Consider the following 24,210-nt stretch of genomic DNA (forward strand, 5'->3'; position numbering starts at 1 on the left):
CATTTGTTTTGGGCATCTGTACCTACGCTCGTATCGTTATTCCTTATTTGTGTGTTGTTTGGTTCTCCCCACCTAAGTTTCCACTGTGTTAACAAAATGAACTCGTGTTGACTGCTTAAAGCAGGTTGCTTATATATGATATGCTATACACACTACATGAAAAATCAGTGGAGTAATACAATCTTAATGTGAATATTGAGACACATTTCCCTCCATAGCCATTATAAAATGGTAAACTTATTATTTTTTATTCAGTATTCTGTTACATATTGTTGGTATAAACATACAATTCTAATGTGACACCTCAAAGTGCAGTTTTCCTTTTGCACTTTGCCATCTCCACAGTTGTACTGGAAATGTTTACATTTAGGGTGACATACATATATTCATGAGATATTTACCTATGTGATGTAAAAGTATTAAAAATGATCTTCCTACTATATAAAATATTAGATTCTGTACAGCAGGAAGATAAATATTGTACAACTACTCTAGTTAGATTTCTTATTAAATGCCCAGAAATCACCCCATATGTAGGCCCCTAAGAATGCGATCCACAAGCTGCTCTAAATCTATTAATTACTCCAGCGTCTCAGCCAGCACACAATGGATTGTAATACAGTGGCACTGCAATAACACAATAGCCATAATATGTATAAAGATAAATTCAGTAATCAAATTGTTTATTCCATTTCAGAACACATTTGCCATTAGTTAGATGGCTCTTCACACAATATTGTTGAAGTTTTATAAGCGTTGAATTATGTTTGTCTTGCTGTAGCCTTCAAGCCAAGAAAAGGAGGTGGAAAGAGATGTATTCCTGTATAGAGCATATATAGCACAGGTAAATATAATTATCTCCTTCTGTTCTATTCACAAGACCTCAACATTCCTCATCACTGATGTTCTCTTCTCTCTGTGTTTCTGGCAATAGAGGAAGTATGGAGTAGTTCTGGATGAAATTCGCAGTAATGCCGGAGCTGAGCTGCAGGCAGTCCGTATGTTTGCAGAATACTTGTCCAATGAAAGCCGCAGGTGCGTTTCTCACTTTCACACATGATATTTTGAGGATTGTTTCTTATAGTCCTGTTGTGCTTTGATAGAATGTTTCTTTAGTATCACTAAAGCCAGGATCATAAATGAGTAAGCCTATCATTGCTTTATGGGGATAAGGGTTCAAAAATAGCATGTTTGTTTTTAATTTGTTCCTAAAAGTGCTACAGAAAAATAATTTACAAATTCAATTACTTTTAGATGGTCACAGGTGTGGCCAAAGTGTTGTATTTAGAGTCAGTTGGACCAAACTGGATGGGGCAGTTCAATTGGATATGATATAGTAGCTCAGATGTGCAGCAGCAATATACTTGGTGACATGACTCTTGATATTTGTTTAAAGTTGTGACCCTAGAATTGTGTGGATGTCCTTTTCAACTTACATATTTATGGACCAGATGTACTAAGCCTTGAAAAGTGATAAAGCGGGGCATAATAAACTATTGGCCAACCAGCTACTAAAGCCCTGTACACATGCATTGATTTGATTTTTTTTTCCTGCTTTTCGATTCGATTTTGCTCATAGAAGCAAAATCAAATTGAATCCTAAACTAAATCTAATGGTTTTTGTGTCACTTTTGATCTGCATTCGATTCGACGCGCACTCCTGTTTTCACAAAATTGAACAGAAAAATCTACTGTGCAGCCAAGGAAATATCGAATACAATATCAAATTTGATATCTAATGCAAAAGTACAGATCTAATGCCAAATCGAATGGGAAGTTCTCATGCCAGATCTAATACTGCTGTAACATAGCAGTTAGAAGCTGATTGATAGGTCCTTTATCTCTGTCCACTTTATTGCTTTTAGCACATATGGCCGCTTCAGTCTGATTTACCAATGGTAATTATACCGACAGTCAATATACTGACATGAGTTTTGCCAACATGGTAAAATACTGAAATTTAACATGTCAACATGTGAGTGTTTTTTGTTTTTTTTAGTGTCTGTCAACATAGACACTGCATAAATGTACCGTATCACCTCTCGTGGTTCGCTGCCCTTGCTATGCTTTGGGCACGATGCTTCCCTGCATTCGGCACACTATTATACCCCTTTTACACCAGAGGTTGGACCCGGGATATTGGCGCTCCAGTCCGGGGCGGGGCGTGGTGTAAACGGGCTGAAAAAAAATAACACGGTTTCTGTTTCCCGGGAATCTGACCCGGCAAATGTTCAGGGTCGGACACGGGGCTTATCCGGGGCTCAGGGTGGTGTAAATGGTCATTACCCTGGTTATTTGGCGGGGAGAAGGCTGCAAAGAGCTGATTGGTGCTTCTGCGGCTCTGGCAGATGATGTCATCTGCCGGAGACCCGCACAGGTCACATGGAGCAGCACAGCAGCAGAAGCAGCAATACCACGCTGTTTGCAACCTGTACCCTACACTACAGCAACAGTCTGTGCTGGAGGCAATCTCCCCAGTGTGTCTACAGCCTCATCTGCAGCAACACAGGCTGGCTGTCACACAGTGTGTCCCACAGCATCACCCTCAGCCTGACTGTTTGCCATCTTTGCTGCAATGCTGGGAGCAGACCCCATCCCCTCCCTTTTCCCTTTCTTGTGACCTCATCTCAAACTGCCCAAAAGGTCCATTTTTAATGACACCAGCAAGGAAAGACAGGGCCGATCCCTTTTCAGTGTAAACGGGCATTACACAGGAATAACCTGGATTGAAGTGCAGTGTAAATGGGGTCTGAGGCAGGGCATGCCCTGGCTATTTCCTGTGTTCAATTTCCCGGGTCCTTCCCGGCATTCTGGTGTAAAAGTGGTATTATATTCCTCCTCCAGGTCCACTGGGATGGTAAAGGAAAAGGGTCTGTTTTGGGGCAAAAATTGCTTGAAAACTCATATAGACTTGTTTTAATGTTGGTATTTTGACCATGTCCGTATATTGACAGTGTCAGTATTATGACTGTCGGACAATGGGTGTCGGTATAATAAAACAAAGAACAGTTTTGCTGGCGCTGTAGGTCCAGCAAATATGATCAAGTCCTCTGATGTCCTCAATTGAATGTTGAACGAGAGATCCTCATGATATTCCAATAAGACCTGCAAATCAAAACGTCAGAAGAAAAAAAAATATGTAGTGTAATACTGTATGAACAATATAGTCTATACCAGGGTTTTTCAATCTCGATCCTCAGGACCCCACACTGTTCCCGTTTTCCAGGTTTCCCGACAGGTGCACTAATTACTGACACACATTTTAAAAGATCCACAGGTGGAGCTAATTATTTCACTTGTGATTCTGTGAGGAGACCTTCCAAACATGTACTGTGCAGCGAATCCTGTATAGGACACATTTGCAGGGTCCCCCACCCCTGGGAGAACTGGCAGGGGACATGGGTAGGGAGCCCCTTCACTGGTCCCGCTCGTGCATATGTAATTAACGGGACCAGTGTGAAGTTAATTTTTAATAAGCGGCTCCCATCCCCCTGCTGGCACATGTAAAAAAATAATTATTTTTTAAATTAAATATATATTCATTAGCTGCAAGCGCATGAATAAAAATAGCATGCCCCTTCACAGAATAAAATTGCGAATTTTTTGACACCCCCAAAAAACAAACCCTTTGTTTTTAAAAGATAATTTTCCAGTTAACCTTAATAAGATGTTGAATGCAAAACGGTGAATCATGGCGAAAATCATGCTGAAAGCAGTTCTCCATCCTAGCATTGAATACACTCTCGGCGAATCCCAGTGAATCCTCCATTGAAATACGCCAGCGAATTGCAGCAAGCATGAAACGGAGAACTGGCCGGCATTCACTGTTCACTTTTGGTGAACAGTGAACATTGAATAGGGTAAATCAGGTTTTCATTGAAAAAGATTTACCGCAAGGAGTGAAAACAGCCCGATTCGCCGAAAAAAAAACAAAAAACGGTGAATCGGGATCATTGAATACTGCCCCATATGTGAAGATGTGCAAAACAAGTGGGATAAATCCTCCATAATGTTTCCAGGTTCCCAATTAAGATACTTCGTATACCACACGTGACTAAGAAATGGTGGTAAGCTAACATGTATGCTTACTTTAAACAGGTGGATGTCAAACACATAAAGGTGTCTTTTTTTGGGTCCTCCTCATCTCATGTATTGGATGCAATTAAGCAGACTGAATAAAATAAACCAGGGTACTTGTTTCCTAGCACGGCGCCCGTCGGGTCCCATCGCATACCTTAACTTAAGGTATGCGATGGGACCCGACCGACCCGATTTTCGGGCTTTAAAGAAGTTTTTAATACAATAAAAAAATCGGTCACATCGCATGCCATTCCAATGTAAAAATGGTCCCTGAGATCCGATTTTACATTGGACCCAATGTTAAATGCCCCCCAGACCCGGGGGGTCAAATCCCCCCCCCCCCCCCTCCCATTGTTAACGCAACACCACGATCAACGTGAACCCGAAGCGTGGCGAGCGCATCGATAAGCGTCCTCCGACCTTTTCATACCCCCACTATCCACGTCGGCGTGGAGTCTATTTTATATAGTGTGGCGAGCCACCAAGCCTGAAGCATGGCGAGCGCATGCGTAATATGTGTGAAGTAATGCTTGCCACGCTTCGGGCTCGGTGGCTCACTACGCTCGCCACGCTATCGTCAACTCCCCCTGGATAGTAGGGGAATGAAAAGGTCGGACGATGCGTACCGCCGCCCCTCGCGGGCTCGCTGCGCTCGCCACGCTTCGGGTTGACGTTCACCGTGGCGTGGCGTTAACAATGGGGGTGGGGGACATTTCACGTAGTAATTACCCATCAGGGTGGGTATACAATTAAAAATGGGGTCTGGGGTAATAATTTTTTCCTTCATTTCTGAATAAAACAAAAAGATTTAGACCTTGGAATGTGGCGAAAATAATTCTAATACTCTAGGCGTCTAGATTTAAAAAAGTTTAGGAACCATTGGTAATCAGTAAAAGTGGCAGCTGTCACTTGAGCTCTCATCCGCTATCCTCATGACACTGGTGTGGCAGATAAATGGATTAATAATTCAGATGTTTCTCTCTTTTGTGTGTCTGTGATATGTTTCCTTTATTTTAGAGATGCTATAGTCTCTGAGCTGGATAAAAAGATGGCTAAAAGTGTTGACGTCACTAACACAACCTTCCTGCTGATGGCCGCTTCAATTTATTTCCATGATGGCAACACAGATGCTGCACTGCGAGCTCTTCACCAGGGAGACAGCCTGGAATGGTATGTGGCAGTCACAAGACAGGGACACACTGGAGCGACCGGCAATTGTACTGACTTTACTATTTCCCTTCAGCTCAGAACCGGCCAAATTAAGCGCACATGCACACACACTACAATCTTGCTAACGACCGAACAATTTGTTATATTGTTTGGACACTAGTGATATATTGTTGCTACTACACACTCTTCGGTACTTGTGGAGTATCACGGCTCCCATCGTATGCCATATGTAGTGGCATACGATGGCATACGATGCGATGCTTTACCGATTTTTGCGCATTTTTGCTCAAAAATCGTATGCCATCGCATGGCATCGTATGCCATATGTAGTGGCATACGATGCGATACGATGTTTTACGATTTTTTAGCATTTTAGCTCAAAAATCGTATGCGATCGCATCGCATGCCATACGATGGCATGCGATGCGATGGCACCCAATTTTGCACTGAAATGCATCAGAATGCATTGAAATGTGTATTAAAGTAGTGAAATGCCCACAAATGCCATTTTTCATAGTGCACCACCCCCACTATCAACGTCAACCCGAAGCGTGGCGAGCGCAGCGGTACGCGTCCTACGACCTTTTCATACCCCTACTATCCACGTCGGCGTGGAGTTGAGAATAGAATAGTGTGGCGAGCGGACGCGGATACCTGTGAAGCCCGCGAGGGGACGCGTATAGCTGTGAAGGTATCCGCGTCCCCTCGCTGCGCTCGCCACGCTTCGGTCTCGCTGCGCTCGCCACACTATTCTATTCTCAACTCCACGCCGACGTGGATAGTGGGGGTATGAAAAGGTCGTAGGACGCGTACCGCCGCCCCTCGTGGGCTCGCTGCGCTCGCCACGCTTCGGGTTGACGTTGATAGTGGGGGTGGTGCACTATGAAAAATGGCATTTGGGGGCATTTCACAAGTTTAATACACATTTCAATGCATTCTGATGCATTTCAATGCAAAATCGGGTGCGATCGCATCGCATGCGATGCGATTTTTAGCATACGATCTGCATACGATGCAGGTCGTGGGAGCCGTGATACTCCACAAGTACCCACTCTTCTTCTTGGGTATGCATGAAAGTTACGTCAGATTGGTCCAACATTTCGTTTGTCATCTTGTTTGCCAGTACACACTGTATACTCAGCACCACATTGCTAGCGATATTACTAAGTTTGATGTGCAGCTTATAAACGATGAATTGCATGTATACCTGTTAATTGCAGCGATTTTGCCATACACGTTGTGATAGGAGTGTGCTATGCGTTTTGTACTTCACTGGTGCTGTGTGATTTTGCCACTTGTATGTGATGCAATGTAATTTGTACTGTGCGATGCGATTTTAGCCTTTTTTTTTTTTAGTATATAGTCACTTAATGGCCACTAGGTACATTGCATCGCACTGTATTACAAAAGTAATGCGATGCGATGTAGCACAAAAAGTACTGCCTGCACATACTTTTTGTGCTATACAATATTGCACTCGCGGGTACGCACATCGCATCCCCTCAGAAACATGGTGCGATTATAAGCACATGCGATGCGTTTTGAACTTAAAAGTTCAAAATGCATGCGATAATCGCAACGTATATGGGCACCTTTTGAAGTAATATTTTAAACATTACAATCGCTTATTTATAGAGCTCTATTTTTTCATAAATTAACTACCAAACCATGGCTAATATTTATTTGGGTACTTGTGAGTTATCCGGGCGTCCGATTTTGGATCCGATATCGTATGCGATATCGTATGCGATATCGCATGCAAATCGCATGCAAATCGTAAATACAAAATCGGGAGCCTCACAAGTACCGATTTGCTATTCATTTCATTACCCCACTATCCCCAAAGTGTGTCTATCAATGTGAACCCGAAGCGTGGCGAGCGCAGCGAGCCCGCGAGGGGCGGCGGTACGCGTCCTCCGACCTTTTCATGCCCTACTATCCACTAGGGCGTGGAGTGAGAATAGAATAGTGTGGCGAGCGCAGCGAGCCACCGAGCCCGAAGCGTGGCGAGCGCAGCGAGCCCCGCGAGGGGACGCGGACACCTTCACAGGTATCCGCGTGCCCTTGCGGGCTTCACAGGTGTCCGCGTCCCCTCGCGGGGCTCGCTGCGCTCGCCACGCTTCGGGCTCGCTGCGCTCGCCACACTATTCTATTCTCACTCCACGCCCTAGTGGATAGTAGGGCATGAAAAGGTCGGAGGACGCGTACCGCCGCCCCTCGCGGGCTCGCTGCGCTCGCCACGCTTCGGGTTCACGTTGATAGACACACTTTGGGGATAGTGGGGTAATGAAATGAATAGCAAATCTGATGCAAATCGCATGCTAAATCGCATGTAAATCGCATATAAATCGCAAATCGGATCCGATATCGTATGCGATATCGTATGCGATATCGCATGCAAATCGCATGCAAATCGTAAGTACAAAATCGGACGCCCGGATAACTCACAAGTACCTTTATTTGTATTTTATTTCCTTCTAAAGGCAATTTTCAACGTTATATTCCACTGGTGTTATTCCACTATTTATGGTTTATATAGTTTACCTTTGAAAGCAATTTGAAGCCTCCCACAAACACTGAAATATATAAGTATGCAAACAAATGAAGGTTTCCTTTTGTGGAAGAAATGTTGCTGATTAATGGACAGTATACTACATTACAAAGAAACCATATTAGTTAGCATTTGTTTCAAACAGAAGGTATATCGTCTGAATGTTTTTTGAAATTGTGATAAATACAGGCATAACTTGCTCCTGCAGCATATTTAACTACTAATTAATCGATGGAGATGCTTTTATGTGCAAGTATTTACAGTTGTTGCAACAGTGACATCTGGTGGTGATACAGAACTGGAGCATCATACCAATTTAAACATTTGTAAATTTTGTCCAGGTAAAAAAACTGTACTTTTTTCCTAGCACGGCGCCCATCGCATACCTTGCCATAGGGTATGCGATATTCGGGAAAATGACCCTGATTGTACAATTAAATATCGCATGCCAGCAAACTGATGGGTGCTTACAATGTGAAATGCACCCCCATTCTCAACGTCACCCCCACTATCAACGCCAACCCGAAGCGGGGTCGGTACGCATCCTCTGACCGTTTCATACCCCCACTATCCACGTGGAGTTGATTTCAGATAGTGTGGCGATCGCACCGAGCCCGAAGCATGGCGAGCGGACGTGGAATACATGTTAAGTAATTTGCATCCCCTCGCGGGGCTTGCCACGCTTCGGGCTCGCAGCGCTCGCCACACTATCTAAAATCAACTCCATACTGACGTGGATAGTGGGGGTATGAAAAGGTCGGAGTACGCGTACCGCCACCCCTCGCGGGCTTGCTGCGCTCGCCACGCTTCGGGTTGGCGTTGAGAATGGGGGTGCATTTCACATTGTAAGCACCCATCAGGGTGCTTGTACAATTAAAAATCGCATCGCATGCCGCTATATTGCATGCGATGCTGTACGATGGAAATCGGGGGCGCTGTGGTAGGAAACAAGTACCAAAAATCCATTCCTTCTGAATATACTAAAGGGCCATATGCACTGGGTGATTTTGCCAAGCGGATATGGACAGCATGATGGGGGAAATCGCACTTTGTACACCTATTTTAGCGATTTTTATTTATTTATTATTTTTTCCCGTGCGGAGGACAACTTTCCATTGCTATTTTATGGAAAGCCGACCACCCCATGACAAGTACCAAAATCAGCATGTGTGCAATAAATCTCAAATAACTTAACCTTTAGCCATTCCAGTCGAGACTCTTGCTGTTTTTTTTTCTTAATTCTGATCAATTTATTATTTTTTTAAAACAAACTTCATTGAAAAGTTCAAATTTTGAGCTACAGCATACCGTTTCCTATATAGTGGTTATCCGGGGTTCCGACTAGGGGATATCCGGGGTTCTGACTGTCGGGAACATCCCAACAGTCGCAATCCCAGCCATTTCCACCAGCTTCTGACAGTGACTTGACGTCAGGATTCAATGTTCACACTGTGAAGTCAGAAACTCCACAGTTCAACGAAAATGGCCACAGATTTCACAATCCGTGGCCGTTTCCGGCAAAACAGGTTTGATTTTTTTTTTTTTCTCTGACTGAAATGGCAGCATTGAGTAGGCGAGTGCCAATATTTCCACCTGTCGGAAATATCAGCACAGATTGAATAAACCCACCCTTTTGCCAATGAATAGTGAAAACCATCTTTAAAAAAAAAAGGGCCATTTTTGGCTTTTGGAAACCATAAAAGAAGGCATTCATCGATGGTGGTTCTAAAGAAACAAGAGCCGTAGCCCTGTGTGTGTGTAGGTGTCTTTTAGGGGTTTATTCTAGTTCATTCTTTCTGACAAAATCCTTCTTAGATGGACAAAACCATGTGCACTGCAGGGGGGCAGAGGTAACATGTGCAGAGAGAATTAGATTTGGGTGAGTTATTTTGTTTCTGTGCAGGGAAAATACTGACTGCATGATTTTACACTTCAATATAGATCTCACTTTGAAGAAAAACCCCACCCAAATCTAATTCTCTCTGCACAAGTTACATCTGCCCCACCCGCAGTGCACATGGTTTTGTTCATCTAAGAAGGATTTTGTCAGAAAGAATGGACTAGAATAACCCCCTTAGTGCTGATTTCCAAACATTTTATCTGGATTGCTACAAACCAATATTTGTTTTGCAAATTAAGCTGAAGTTTACACAGAACCCTAGAATTTGACGGCAGATAACTCGCCCATCTATTCTGTCACTTAAACTTCAACCTTTTTGATCCCTAGTTTTTGTAAGTATATTTATACGCCTATCCCAAACATGTTTAAATTGCTCATCTGTCTTAGGGGGGTATTCAATGTCATTCGAGCTCCCGCAGCCATCTCCCGACGGGGGGAGATGGCTGCGGGGCCCTATTCAGTGCTGTCTTCCCCGACAGCATTGAACAGGGGTTTTGCGCAGAACGAGCCCGACATCACAAGCTGTCGGGCTCGTTCTGCCGAGAAAAGCCGGAAATAGGCGAGCTCCAGGCCGGAGCTCATCTATTTCCGTCATCAACTCGCGGCCACGCCCCCTTCTCGGCGCCCGGGACATTGAATCCCGACTGCCGAGCTTCAGGCGAGCTAATCGAGAACGGGACAGGGGCACGGCTGTCGCGCTAGCTCGACAGCCGTGCCCCTGACATTGAATACCCCCCCTAGCCTCTACCACCTCTGATGGCCGAGTGGAGAATATTTCTTTCCTCGGCCTTGCTAAAACCCTTGATATATTTAAAAGTTTCTTTCATATCCCTCTTTGACTTCCCTTCTCCATACAATACATGTTAAGATCATTTAGTGTTTTTTGGGTTAGGGTTGTGATATAGACCATGTACCATTTATTGCCCATCTTTGTACCTCTCTAATGTATTTCTATCCTTCTGGAGATATGGTCTCCTTTCTGGACACAGTATTCCAGATGAGGCCGTACCAATGACCTATACAGTGGCATTATTCTTTTTTCTTCTACTGATTCCTGTGGAACCAAGGGCCATATTCTAGTTCACTCTTCCTGACAAAATCCTTCTTAGATGGACAAAACCATGTGCATTGCAGGGGGGCAGATGTAAAATGTGCAGAAATAATTAGATTTGGGTGAGTTATTTTGTTTCTGTGCAGGGTAAATACTGGCTGCTTTATTTTTACACTGCAATATAGATCTCACTTTGAAGTAAAACCCCACCCAAATCTAATTCTCTCTCTGCACAAGTAACATCTGCCCCACCTGCAGTGCACATGGTTTTGTTCATCTAAGAAGGAATTTGTCAGAGTGAACTAGAATAACCCCCCAAGAATCTGATTTGCTTTGTTACATTGCTTGTCCGCCTTTAAGTCCCCTGAAATAGTGACTCCTAGATCGGTTTCCTCCTCTGTAGTTTCCATTATAGTGCCCTTTTTTGCTATATTTAGCCTTTGTGTTTTTGAGACCCAAGTGCATGATTACTGTAGTTGCCATGTTGTGGACCATGTCCCTAGTCTACCTAGATCATTTCTTGACACCATAAATCATTATTTTACACCTGAAATGCCCAACATGATATATATATATATATATATATATATATATATATATATATATATATATATATATATATATATATATATATATTTTAAAACTTCTTCATACTTTACCAAACACTTTTGAATCTGGGAACAGTACAATGTGCTGAGCGCAGAGGGAGGCACTTGGCAGTAGCGTGAATAGCGAAGCGGTACATTTATTGGGGGGGAGCACTTACATGGGTGTCAACATTTGTTACACTCTGTCCTGTCTGGCCATCTGCTATTAGCTAGCAGCCAGGAATTTGTGCTTCATGCTTCTCTCAGCTGCATCCAGTGATTATCTCAGCTGATGGTTTAAAAAGACTCCACCCTGCTGGTCATGGTTTCTTGTTCCTGCCCCATGTGCTGAACTCCAGCTCCTTCCTGATATGAGCCTTGGATTTGGTTACCTTGCCTGCTTATCCCTGCAATCATCCCTGCCTGGATATTTCAATTACTTTGCCTGTTGCCTAAAGGACGCTTCAGTTAAGTACTTCATATACTGAGTAGCTGGCCTGCATCATCCCAGTACTCTGTATCCTGCTGCTGTTCATCATTTACTGAATATATAACCTGCATTTCTTTTACCTTGGAGGATTATTATTTCAACTTTGCCATTTATACTGTATTCTTTGTTGCTTAAATAAAGCATTAATTTCATCTTTAATTCTGTGGACATTAATTTGCACTGCATCCAAGTCCTGGCTAGATCTGTTTTATTGCTAGCTGCTGTTTTCCCCTATTCCAAGGCACTGTGTTGTTTCCAAGACTTCATGCACAGAAAGGGTTAATGGCACATCCACTGTTACTGCTCAGCTTGTACCTTTTCACACCTGGCCCAGAGTCCTGCACCGGTCTTGACTCCTCAGCAACCACAGTCTAGTCACTTTGGGTACTTGTGTACTTTCACGGCGCCAGCATGGTGCCGTGTGTCTGTGTCCCTGTCTGTATCCCCTGAGCTCGCCCATTCTACGGGCACGGTGGCTCGCTATACTCGCCACGCTATCTAGAATCAACTCCATGCCAACGTGGATAGTGGGGGTACGAACTATCCATGTTGGCATGGAGTTTACAGCCCCACAACTAGACACAGACGCACGGTGCCATGAAACTACACAAGTACCTCACTTTGCACCAGTCAGTTGTATGACTCCTGATACTCACCTGTGGATTATAGTCTCGTGCCAGATCATCACAACATTGACACCATAAAATGTAAATGTCAATCTTTTTCTTTTGTCTCTGTCAACCTTGTACTTATCGATCTAGACATTGTGGAACTAATATACCACACCCTAGCTCCCTACCTCATATTTATGTCCTATATATCTACTTACCTCATATCTCTATATCCTGTATCTACTTCAGATCTTCTTTATCTTTAGCTGTCTCATATCTGTCTAAGGGCAAACTACAGATGGAGCACCTGTTAGCCAGCCCTCCTGAGCTGGCGGACAGGAGCGCCAGCTGAAAGGGACACGCGAGCGCCTCGCATGGCGGCAGGGAGCAGATTCTCTGCCCGTATCCGCTTCAGGGAGACAGGCAGGGTTAGGGCAATTTCACACTGTCCGGCTCCTGCCGGATGGCGAAATCCCGCACGGCTTAAAAGCCGTGCCATCCCTGCAGTGTGTAATGGACAGCTTTGAGTCCATTCACACGGGACGGTCACGGCACGGCCGCCGGGTAGCAGCCGGATCTTAACACGGCAGTGTCCGGCTGCCGTGCCATGGCCCTCCCTTCCTGGCCATTCAGTGTGGTGTGGAAGGCAATGGGTGATGGGTAATTCCCGGATAATGAAGCCTGCCCCCATGTGACAAGAGGGGCGGGCGTACAGCACGTCAGACTGGACATGCCAGTCAGACTGTTTTGACTCGCCCCCATGTGATGAGAGGGGCGGGGATACAGGATCTTAACCGGAGCATGTGAATGCTCCTGCAGTCCGGCTAAAAACTGGACAACCTTTTTCTGGCTTTTAGCTGTCCGGTGAAAACCGGACAGTGTGAAATTGCCCTTAGTGGGAGGGGAACGGGCAGCTACCGGGGAGAACAGTGGCAGGCTCCAACAGAACGGGGTGTGCACGTGCCGCCTCCTGTCGGCTGGTGAATGGCAATAGACTCACCAGGAGCAGCTCCAATTTGAGCTGCTGCTATCTGTAGGTGGGTCAAGTGGTTATTTTCTGCCATCAATTTCTGTGTATAATTGTTTTTTGTTTGTTTTTTAGGGGGGGGGGGGTTGCTTTTACTTCTGTGTGGCATCTAATCTTTTGTATCTTCCATATGTCAAAAACTTTCTCTACTGTATATCCAAATCTTAATTACTAATCCATAATCCAGTGTAACAGTTATACAAATGTTACTTTTAGTATGTCATGTTAGATGTCTCTGGGGTACAAGTATGACATGTAATAAAATATCGGTGTTGACTGTATATTTATAAGCCTTTTGTCAATTGCAGCATGGCAACAATAATCCAAATACTGCTGAAGATAGACAGACTTGACCTGGCTCGGTAAGCACACATTTAATTATCTATGTTAATGGAGTTAAGCTGGTTACACACTATACAATGATTGAATGTCATCAGCTTTTTCCCTTGAACCCCCAGACAAAAGCTATAGGGCCTAATTTCAGATTGGGACGTAAACTGCCGAAAATCATTAAGCAATTAATTCCAATATACGCATGTCCACACGCTCGACATGACACCTTAAATTGCATTGCTCGGTCCGGATAACACAGGCACTTCCAGACCGTTTGCCGTGCGGGCCACGGCAGCTGTGTGATGTCACACGCAGGCACTGCCAATGGCTGGCAGCCGGGTAGCATGAGAAAGCTGTGCTGTGTTCGCATACTCGCAATGTGACTGCAAAAAGTTTGGCCCTGCGCATGTGCAATGCAAACAGTCTTTTAATAATAGCTTGATTTGCAAATTCTACAATTAGTGATCCATGCAGAATTAGGCCCTCTATGTGACGCGTATAAAGAATATTGTTTCAAAACATACCACATCATCTGCCAAGTATCAATCCGGCATGAAACCAGACTGGATGCCAATTACTTTACCACCATCAATAAATACTGTTCATTGGAGTACTGGGCATAACGTATAGTGAGTTTTGCCGTGTGTGTGTATATAACATGTATAATATGTGTTGCCAGGCCGAGACAGTAATACATTTTAAATTATATATAATATTTGTGGTGGTAGTTTAGTTTCACAGTAAGTGTTAAGGCTGAACTGGTGACTCTCTTTTTCTTGCCATAACATACATGAGGCTATTCTCCAAACCTGCAACATTAATCTGTTCACTTCTCTCAAAATGTCTCATTATGAGACCTCTCTGCTCTACGCAAGATCTGCGACATGCCTTATTTTTTTTTACACGATTCCTTAATACTAAGTAAGGAACCAAAGAGCACTAATATCCTGACTTGTCATCTTAAAAGCAGCTTCCGGGTAGGAGATGGTCAGTCCCCTGATACAATGGACAAAACAAAGACAAAAAGCAGCGCTTAAATGATATAAGTAGGTGAATCAATTTAAAAAGAATATTTTAATAATAAACCAATTTTTAGGCCCATTGACATACATAAATACAATTAAATGGTTAAAAACAGCATGTTCCAGATTGTAATGGATTATGAATGACCCACAGTGGGGTTGGAATATAACCTGCACTGTCCACAGCAGCAGGCCGATTGGTGATGGAGTCCACACGGCATATTTGTCCTGGAGTGCTGTATGAGGGAGTCCCTTCTGGAAGGTTTTGATGGGTCTACAACCTTGCAGCAATTTGTATCCAATTGGGCCAGGTGTGATTTAGCCAAAGACATCCAAGATGACGGGGACCAAGTGGTCAGAGAAATCAGCAGGTGGGTCCAACGTTACTGGAGGGTCCAACAATACTGTTTCTGAAAGGCTCCTGTGAAACACTTTGGTGCCTTTCAGAACCAGTATTGTTGGACCCTTCAGTAACGTTGGACCCACCTGCTGATTTCTCTGACCACTTGGTCCCCGTAATCTTGGATGTCTTTGGCTAAATCACACCTGGCCCAATTGGATACAAATTGCTGCGAGGTTGTAGACCCATCAAAACCTTCCAGAAGGGACTCCTTCATACAGCACTCCAGGACAAATATGCCGTGTGGACTCCATCACCAATCGGCCTGCTGCTATTGTGGACAGTGCAGGTTATATTCCAACCCCACTGTGGGTCATTCATAATCCATTACAATCTGGAACATGCTGTTTTTAACTATTACATTTTTTTATGTAAATCATTGGGCCTAAAAATTGGTTTATTATTAAAGTATTATTTTTAAATTGATTCACCTACTTATATCATTTAAGCGCTGCTTTTTGTCTTTGTTTTGGACATGCGTTACTAGCTTGCACTCAATATTACAGGACTTTTCTCTTTTGAGACAAGTTATTAATCTCTTATCCTGGATTCCCCCAATTCCCATCCATGTGAACCTAAATTGTTGTTTTTTTTTCCTCTTTTTGAGTCTCCCAATAATTCCAAGTTCCAAAACAAATTAATACACCACATAGTTTTTGCAACCACTTGTCAGCCACTGATTGGTAACTGCTAGCTCCTCCTCCTTTATCATTTCAACTTTAGTATATACAGCATATGAAATACAGTTCGTGTCCCCTGGCTCGCTTAATAAAAGGTTATCTCCCATTTTGAATTTGGATGAGATTTCCTGATTCTTTAGATTAGGTATCCACCCATCAGGATCTCGCTGTGGTGTTTCTTCTATCTGTGTCTGCCTGCCTTTCCTCCTTCCTTCCCTTATCACTGTGTCTCATTGTTTCCCTTTCTCCCCTATTTTACCTATAAAAATGGTCACAATGCTCTGATCTATAGTTTGATTACAGATGGAGCCGGGCTCTTCTTTGCAGGGGATGGCGATGGCGACGCCATCCCCCGCCAGCTGTATATGCGACGGCTTCCCCTGGGTCCCCGCCGGCTTGTTGGCGGTCACCCGGGGTCCCCACCGCCTCCCCGCACCCCCCCCCCCCCACAACCCTGTCCATCTCCCTGAAGCGGAGACGGACAGGGTCTTGTCGCCCCGGCGCACGGACACTGAGACGCACGCGCGTCTCAGTCAGATGGCGAGCCGGGCTGCTGGCGGATCGCCAGCGGTGACGTTCTCGCGATTCGCCAGCAAAGAAGAGCCAGGCACCAACTGTACTTCATACTGTAACAAGAATACTTATTCTATATCCTCTGATGTGTTATTGTATTTGTGACCTTCTGATAAACTGTGTATTTTTTTTTTCCGGACTGCTCCCACTCTGATAAGCCCCCAGAAAACTCACCTCTTCATACAAGCTTATCCCCAGAACTGCCTGCATAACCTACATAAGCTATCCTACCCTATCCTGCTCCTTTATATGCAGTCTATATGTTCACCTCATACGTTTTGTATTTATTCACTTTCACGTCCGCCTGTCCCCTAGCCAATATTACTGTTTAACTGCACCCAATTAAGAACATTTGCAATATGGCAGAACCATTATATAGGCTTTTAATTATTCTTTGAGTATCCATGGCTATTTCTCTACAAATCATAAGTCTGCAAGCACTGCAGGCTTACTCTCTCCGTTAATACCCAGTTTGGTTCTATTACTGTTGTTCCAATTATATCGGCATATGCTGCCTGCCATGAATCTCTCCATGACCAGGAGTTGTGTCAGACATGTCTGCCTTATCCCAACGGAATAACGGCAGGGTGCTGGCAGCATCCGGCTGCCTAGACAAACAAAGGCTTAGCAACTGCACGTGTGCTTGCCCTCTAATGTCAGGATGATAAAGCATAGATTCGCAGCCACTGAAGTAAACCCCACCAAAGTGACATTTCACTTTTATTTTTCTATATTATGTAGTTTATATTGTGGTGTTTTTTTCTGTCGCTGAGGGGTTTATCTCAGTGGCTGCAGTTCTATGCTTTATCGTTCACTCATTACATGGTGTGGACATGCGCCATGAAATCATCCCGGTGGGAAGGGCAGGCATGAGTATGACGCTACTCTCACTGACATTCTTGGCAGGCTTCTCCTATTTATAGATACATTTTGTGAATAATATATGTTCACCTTGACAAAGGGGCGTGCACACCCAGAAGCATTGGCTTTATTATGTGATGTTTCAATACATTAATCCTTTGAAACCCTTTGTAGTCCAATATTTTTGTTTTTTTGCAATTAAAACAGTCTTGTTTAAATGAATTGTAAATTATAAAAAAAAAATATTCAAATATGGTCTACATCAGGCATTACCAAACTGTAGCCCTCCAGCTGTTGAGAAACTACACATACCAGCATGCCTTGCCACAGTTTTAGCATTTCCTAATAACAAAAACTGTGGCAAGGCATGATGGGACTTGTAGTTTCACAACAGCTGGATGGCCATAGTTTGGACATGCCTGGAATGTTGAACGATGTTCATGTTCGTATTTTAAAGTGGCTCACCACTGGATCTGTTGAGTCTAACTCAACGTTGGACTTGAAAGAGTTAGTCATGATTCTATATTTTTTCACATTCAATAAATAGATTTATAATTTATTTTTTCTTCCACATTCAGCAAGGAACTAAAGAAAATGGTGGAAGTGGATGAAGATGCAACACTAACACAGCTGGCTACAGCGTGGGTTAATATCGCCATGGTACGATTTGGGCTTTGGTTCCTTTTTGATAAAAAAAAAAACTCATCTGTTTTATTCTTCGGGAGATGTCAGGGGCCACAGGGCTAACAGTGGGTAGTGAGCGGGAGAGCGACCATTCCAGCACCAGAAAGGTTAAACTTCTCTGCTGCTCCCAGTCAGCTAGGCTCCTCTACTCCGCCTCCATGCCAAGCCCCCGCCAAACATACAGTCACTGACGATATTGTTCGGTTTGATAATCGGGGTTATCATTAATGATCTAGTATATACACAATCAACGATATGCACGATGATCATGTTAATGTTATCTTTTATCATGCTTATCGTTAATGACAATTGTACCCACCTTTTAGTGCTTCCCCAGTATCTGACCTTGTTTAATTGCTTCTACATCTAATGGAATGCCTTTTATTTTTCACATTGTTATTTATAATTCCTATTTAGTTCTAATATATATACACTAATAATGCTGATAGTGACATCAAAATCGGCATGTGATGTTACAATCCGCATCATTGTGACATCACATCCTGATTGTGACGTCACAATCGGCATGTGGCGTCACAATGATGCTGATTGTTGCATCACAATCCGCTTCATTGTGATATCACAGGCTGATTGTGACATCCCACACTGATTGAGAAGTCACAATCAGCTGTATATGTAGAGAAAAGTGAATGGACACTTAAAGCAAATACAACTACAGGATTTTACCGTCAGTACTTTGTAGGTCTACCACGTGCAGTGATTACTGCAGACACCGTTCTTGTCAAACTGTCCACAGTTTCCTGGACAGCAGCAGGTGGTATGTTTTGCCATTCTGCCTTAAGTACAGTGACCAATTGTGATACTGAAGAAGGTTGAATTGGCCTAGAACATGCCCATCGCTCCAGTTCGTCCTAGTGCTTCTCAATGCATAATGCAGCAATGTCCATGCTTTACTGTAAGTACTGTGGGGTAGATGTATTAACCAGTGATAACAGAGGAGAAGTGATAAAGTGCCTGGTACTTTATCACCGGCCAATCAGCTCCTGACTGTTAAGTTATAGGCTGGGTTTTAAAAGGGACAGTTAAAAGCTGATTGGCCGGTGATAAAGTACCAGGCACTTTATCACTGCTTCATACATCTACCCCTGTATACTCTGGCATCAGACATTCTCCTGGCAATTGCCAAACCAAAAAATGTCCAATCATCTTTGTCTCTGCCGTGTACTATACTTCCTAGTAAAACAGACCGGAAAACGCTTACTTGGTAGAGTTTAACTTTCATTCATCTCGTATATCTAAAGTGACTGTCTGAGTGTGTAATGATAGTCTGGTAATCCATGAATGTTTCATAGACTGAGACATCTTGCACTATGTGTGTCTGTGTCATATCGGAGTCTTTTATTCTACCAGGGAGGAGATAAATTGCAGGATGCCTTCTACATTTTCCAAGAGATGTCTGATAAGTACTCATCCACTCTCCTGCTGCTGAATGGACAAGCAACTTGTTACATGGGGCAGGGAAAATGGGAGGACGCTGAAGGAGTTCTGCAGGAAGCCTTGGATAAGGTAAAGGTTCATTTCTATAGTTCTGTATGAGTATTCGTTTTCTTAAATTTCCTGTTCCTAAGAACTCTTCACCTGAGGCTTGTGTTTTTCTGTTATGTGCATGCTTTGTGTGTGTTACAGTGAATCTGGAAAGTATTCACAGCACTTCACTTTTTACAATTTTTTTTTATATATATATATATATATATATATATATATATATATATATCTCTCTCTATATATATATATATATATATATATATATATATATATATATATATATATATATATATATATATATATATATATATATATATATATATATATATATAATAAATGTTTTCCTTCATAATTCTACACACAATACTCCATAATGACCATGTGAAAAAAAAGTTTTTGGGGAGATTTTTTTACTGTGTTCCAACCTGAACTTGTTTTTCTCCTTGTATGGCGACTTCTCAATACCAAAATCTGTCTCTGTTAGTTATAGATCTGTGTATTTACTTGGATTAGACCACTACTATCTGCCGCACAGATTTTCTTCATGGTTAACATTGGGGTTGTAGGCTGATCCACAGGATCGGGCAACAACTTCTCCAAAGCTTTGAGGCTTCCCATCATGCCTGACTCCTCTCCCCTATAACCCTGCCTCCATGCTAGGTCACTCTCGGTGCACCAGTGTTTTCTTCTGAGATTGCCTGTAGCAATCCCAAGCCTTTTAATTTTTAACTTTATTTTTTTTCTATTTTTTACACTGAGCAAGTAGCGCTAGTAGTCATGGTGATTACAGCGCTACTGCTCCGTCCCCCCTGCTGGCGTCTATCACCTCCTGTCACCCCCAGGGGCATACACCAAGCAAAAAAACGATTTCTATGCTGTGTTGCTCTGAGAGCAGGTCACAGTGCTGGCATGGACATTGCTCCCCGTAGTAGTCCACCAAGGTCAGGGAGTGCAGGCTGAAGGCAGTTCCCATAGAGGGGAAGCTGATCTTTATTTTACAATAGGCTCCAATATACCGGTGGGGGAAGTCCAGCTTTGGGGGAGAAAGCGCTTGCCTGCAGTTCCTCCCCCCAGCTTTAGGTGCCAGTTCACCTCAGTGCTGCACGCCTACTAGCTGCATATTTGCGCCATTAACTCCCCTCAGAAACTCTGGCAGCCATCTTCAATCACTGTGTAGACTACTGGACCGCTGGGCGCAGTCTCCCCTGTATAAAAAAGTCACCTGCTGACAGGTTTTTACAGCACTCAATGTCCTACCCTGCCTCTGGCTCATGATATAGTGCCATTTACATTAGTTTTTTTGGGCTTTTACATGTGCTGATATTCTACTGAATGCTTGTGTGACTAAATGTGCTGAATTTGTACTGTACTTCTGTGTATAACTATATAGTGTCACTGTGTTCCTAGGACAGGTGTACTGGGGAAGCAGTAGTACTTAGTCACACCTTTAGCAGGTCACTGTCAAGGCATAGGGCCTCACATGTGACCGGGATTCCTGATTTGTTGCTAGCATGTCTAGTGATCAGGAGCACCAGCAGACATATTCCCCAATACTGCTTTCATGTACAGCATGCTCAGCGGTACTATCTGACAAGGACAGTAGGCAGGATGGCCTGTGTGCTAAATGCCATGTTCCTGCAAGCCCCTCATTGGCCTCCCAGACACAACAGCCTCCATGGGCAGCCTTTACTCAGCTGCTGGGTACATTAGTGGCCCGGCTGACACCCAAGTTACTCCACCGTGGGTGAATTCATTGTCTAGTACAATTCTATCACCGACAGTCCCTGGAGGCCTAAAAAGCACCACTAGCTTTTACGCAAGGTTCAAAATGGCCTAAAAAGCCAGTGTCCTTTCACTCACTCATTGCAAGTTATGGGAGAACCCACCGCCGGTGGACTCTCATGTGACTCGCCTTGTCAAACCCTCAGTTTTGCTGGTCACTTCTGCGGCTTCTCTGAAAGACGTGACCGATAGACGCTTAGAACAGTGTCTGAAGTCAGTGTTTAGCCTTACCGGTGCGATTAACAGACCCACCATTGCAATGTCTTGGACAGCAAGAGCGGTGCAGGACTGGGTAAAAGTCATTGAAGCTGAACTCCCGGAGGAGGTTTCAGCTGCAATGTGCGGCGTGTCTCTCACATGTTCAACATGCCAAGGCATATATCAATGATGCAGTGATGAATACTGGTCATTTGGCAGCCAAGGCCTCGGCGGTCTCGGTGCTAGTTAGACATATATTTTGGCTACGCTCAAGGAAGGTGGACGCAGAGTTTAAACAGGCCTTAGAGGTGTTACCCTTTTCAGGGGATGTCCTCTTCAACGCACTCCAGTTGGCACAGGCTCTACTTAAATGAAAATGCAGAAGGTATAACTGATTATTTATAAATAGATAGATAGATATAGATAGGGGCAGTACGGATGGTGTAATTGGATGCAGTCAATTTACCTACAATAAAAATCCAGACGGTCAAAATACCGACAAGGTTAAAATACTGACGTTTAACTTGTTCATACTTTACCATCCCAGTGGACATGGAGGGGGAATATAATAGTGTGCCGAGCGCATCAAGGCACTGTGCCCGAAGCAAGGCGAGCAGAAGCCATACTACGCTTCACTGTCCATGTCGCACCGACATGTGCCGACAGGCGGAATTTCTTTCCCTACCATCCACTAGGCCCTAGTGGATGGTAGGGAACACTATTTTATTCTCCCTCCACACCCTAGTGACTAGGGTGTGGAGGGAGAATAAAATAGTGTGCCGAGCGTAGCAAGGCACCATGCCTGAGGCATGGCGAGCGCAGCGGTACACTCATACGGGTTTCATGTGTAATGGTTAGCATTACTGCCTCACAGCACTGAAGTCATGGGTTTGATTCCCACCATGGCCCTAACTGTGCGGAATATGTATATCTCCCCTTGCATGGGATTCCTCCTGCTACTCCGGTCTCCTCCCACAAACTGAAAATATACTGGTAGGCTAATTGGCTGCTAAAAAATGAACCCTGGAATGTCGGTGTGTGTGCCTGTACATGTGGTAGGGTATATAGATTGTAAGCTCACTGGGGCAGAGACTGATGTAAATGTTCAAATATTCTCTGTAAAGCGCTGCAGAATATGTGTGCGCTATATACATAACTGGAAATAAATAAAATAAATATAGATAGATATGTATAGCAATATAATCTCTTTCCCTATCTAATATTGTACAACAGCGACTTTGCCATTATGTTGTTCAGTTATGTTGAAGGAGCAATGCTTACATTGCACCATCTAGTTCTAGTGGCTGCTGGTGCCCAAGCACATGTATACTCCTAAAAGAGTCAGGGAGCAGCACCAGCCTTTTAGTATATAAGCTATTTTCACAAAATCATTGATCGATGCATAATAATAAAAATAAACTATATAAGGGTAACTGAAATTATCCCGTAAGATGCAGCTATATAGTGCAAACCATCATCATCATGCAGGGTATTTGCGCAAACATGTACTTAACACTTGGCTTATGTTAAACTACTGTACCTGTCCAGTTGATAACTTTGGGGGTTATTCTAGTTCACTCTTTCTGACAAATTCCTTCTTAGATGGACAAAACCATGTGCACTGCAGGGGGGGCAGATGTAAAATGTGCAGAGAGAATTTGATTTGGGTGAGTTATTTTGTTTCTGTGCAGGGTAAATACTGGCTGCTTTATTTTTACACTGCAATATAGATCTCACTTTGAAGTAAAACCCCACCCAAATCTAATTCTCTCTGCACATGTCACATCTGCTCCACCTGCAGTGCACATGGTTTTGTCCATCTAAGAAGGATTTTGTCAGAAAGAGTGAACTAGAATAACCCCCTCCGTGAGGTGTTTGATTCAAACAAATCTGCATCTGTGTGGCAGCCTGTTTTCGAGACTTGAGTGGAATCAGTTTGTATTTTACAATACACTGAGTGGATGAATCTAATGCTGTGTACACATGGGGGAGATATGTTGCTGAGCAATATGTTGCTGAGCAATATATTGCTCAGTGTCTCCTTTTCATCAGCGACCAGAAATGGTCGCTGATGAAAAGGAAGCTCTGCCGGGGGAGCCGCAGAGGGAATCAGCTGGTCGCAAGAGCAAGCTCCTGCGACCAGCGATTTAGAAAGGGGCTGAAAACGGGAGCGCTCACCCTGTGATTTATCGCCGGGGCACACTCCCATCACTTGCATTGTCGCCAGCGACCATATTTCCAGCGATTATAGCCCATATCACTGCCGTGTGTACACGGCTTATCTTGGCACGAATGGCCTTTCATTGCAACCATTTGATATAATTTTCTCTTTGCCTTGCAGGACAGCAGTCACCCAGAAACTCTGATTAACTTTATTGTACTGACCCAACACATCAGTAAACCACCAGAGGTGAGGGAAGATGCAGCATTATTTTCTTTTATTATTAATGTTTGTTTGTCATTATGAAGCATTTCATATCTTCCGCTATCTGGTTATAGCACTTTCACTGGAAGTATTTTCCTCACATCTAGTGTATGATTTGCATGGTATTTATACCATTTAAAACTGTATGCCCTGTTGGAACAAGTTCTTTATTTTGGGATTTCAAGCAATTGCAGCAAATTTGTGTGTGGTTGAACAGTGCAACAATCTGATGATTGATGAAGTAAGCTTTACCTCCTGACTTTCAAATATCACCTGAGT

At 43.6% G+C, this 24,210-nt stretch overlaps 1 protein-coding gene across 1 annotated transcript in view; it reads left to right on the top strand.

The window, feature by feature from the left end:
* Positions 1–24,210, top strand: part of COPE (coat protein complex I subunit epsilon) — a 29,387-nt gene that overhangs the window by 264 nt on the left and 4,913 nt on the right. The window contains exons 2-8 of the mRNA XM_083180574.1: positions 782–844; positions 935–1,035; positions 5,098–5,250; positions 13,776–13,829; positions 17,915–17,996; positions 19,392–19,547; positions 23,848–23,916. Of these exons, the coding sequence (XP_083036700.1) occupies positions 782–844; positions 935–1,035; positions 5,098–5,250; positions 13,776–13,829; positions 17,915–17,996; positions 19,392–19,547; positions 23,848–23,916 (678 nt within the window). The remainder of the gene's footprint in view (positions 1–781; positions 845–934; positions 1,036–5,097; positions 5,251–13,775; positions 13,830–17,914; positions 17,997–19,391; positions 19,548–23,847; positions 23,917–24,210) is intronic.

The sequence above is a fragment of the Crinia signifera genome, chromosome 1 (assembly GCF_055691185.1).
Source record: "Crinia signifera chromosome 1, ASM5569118v1, whole genome shotgun sequence".
NCBI lineage: Eukaryota > Metazoa > Chordata > Amphibia > Anura > Myobatrachidae > Crinia > Crinia signifera.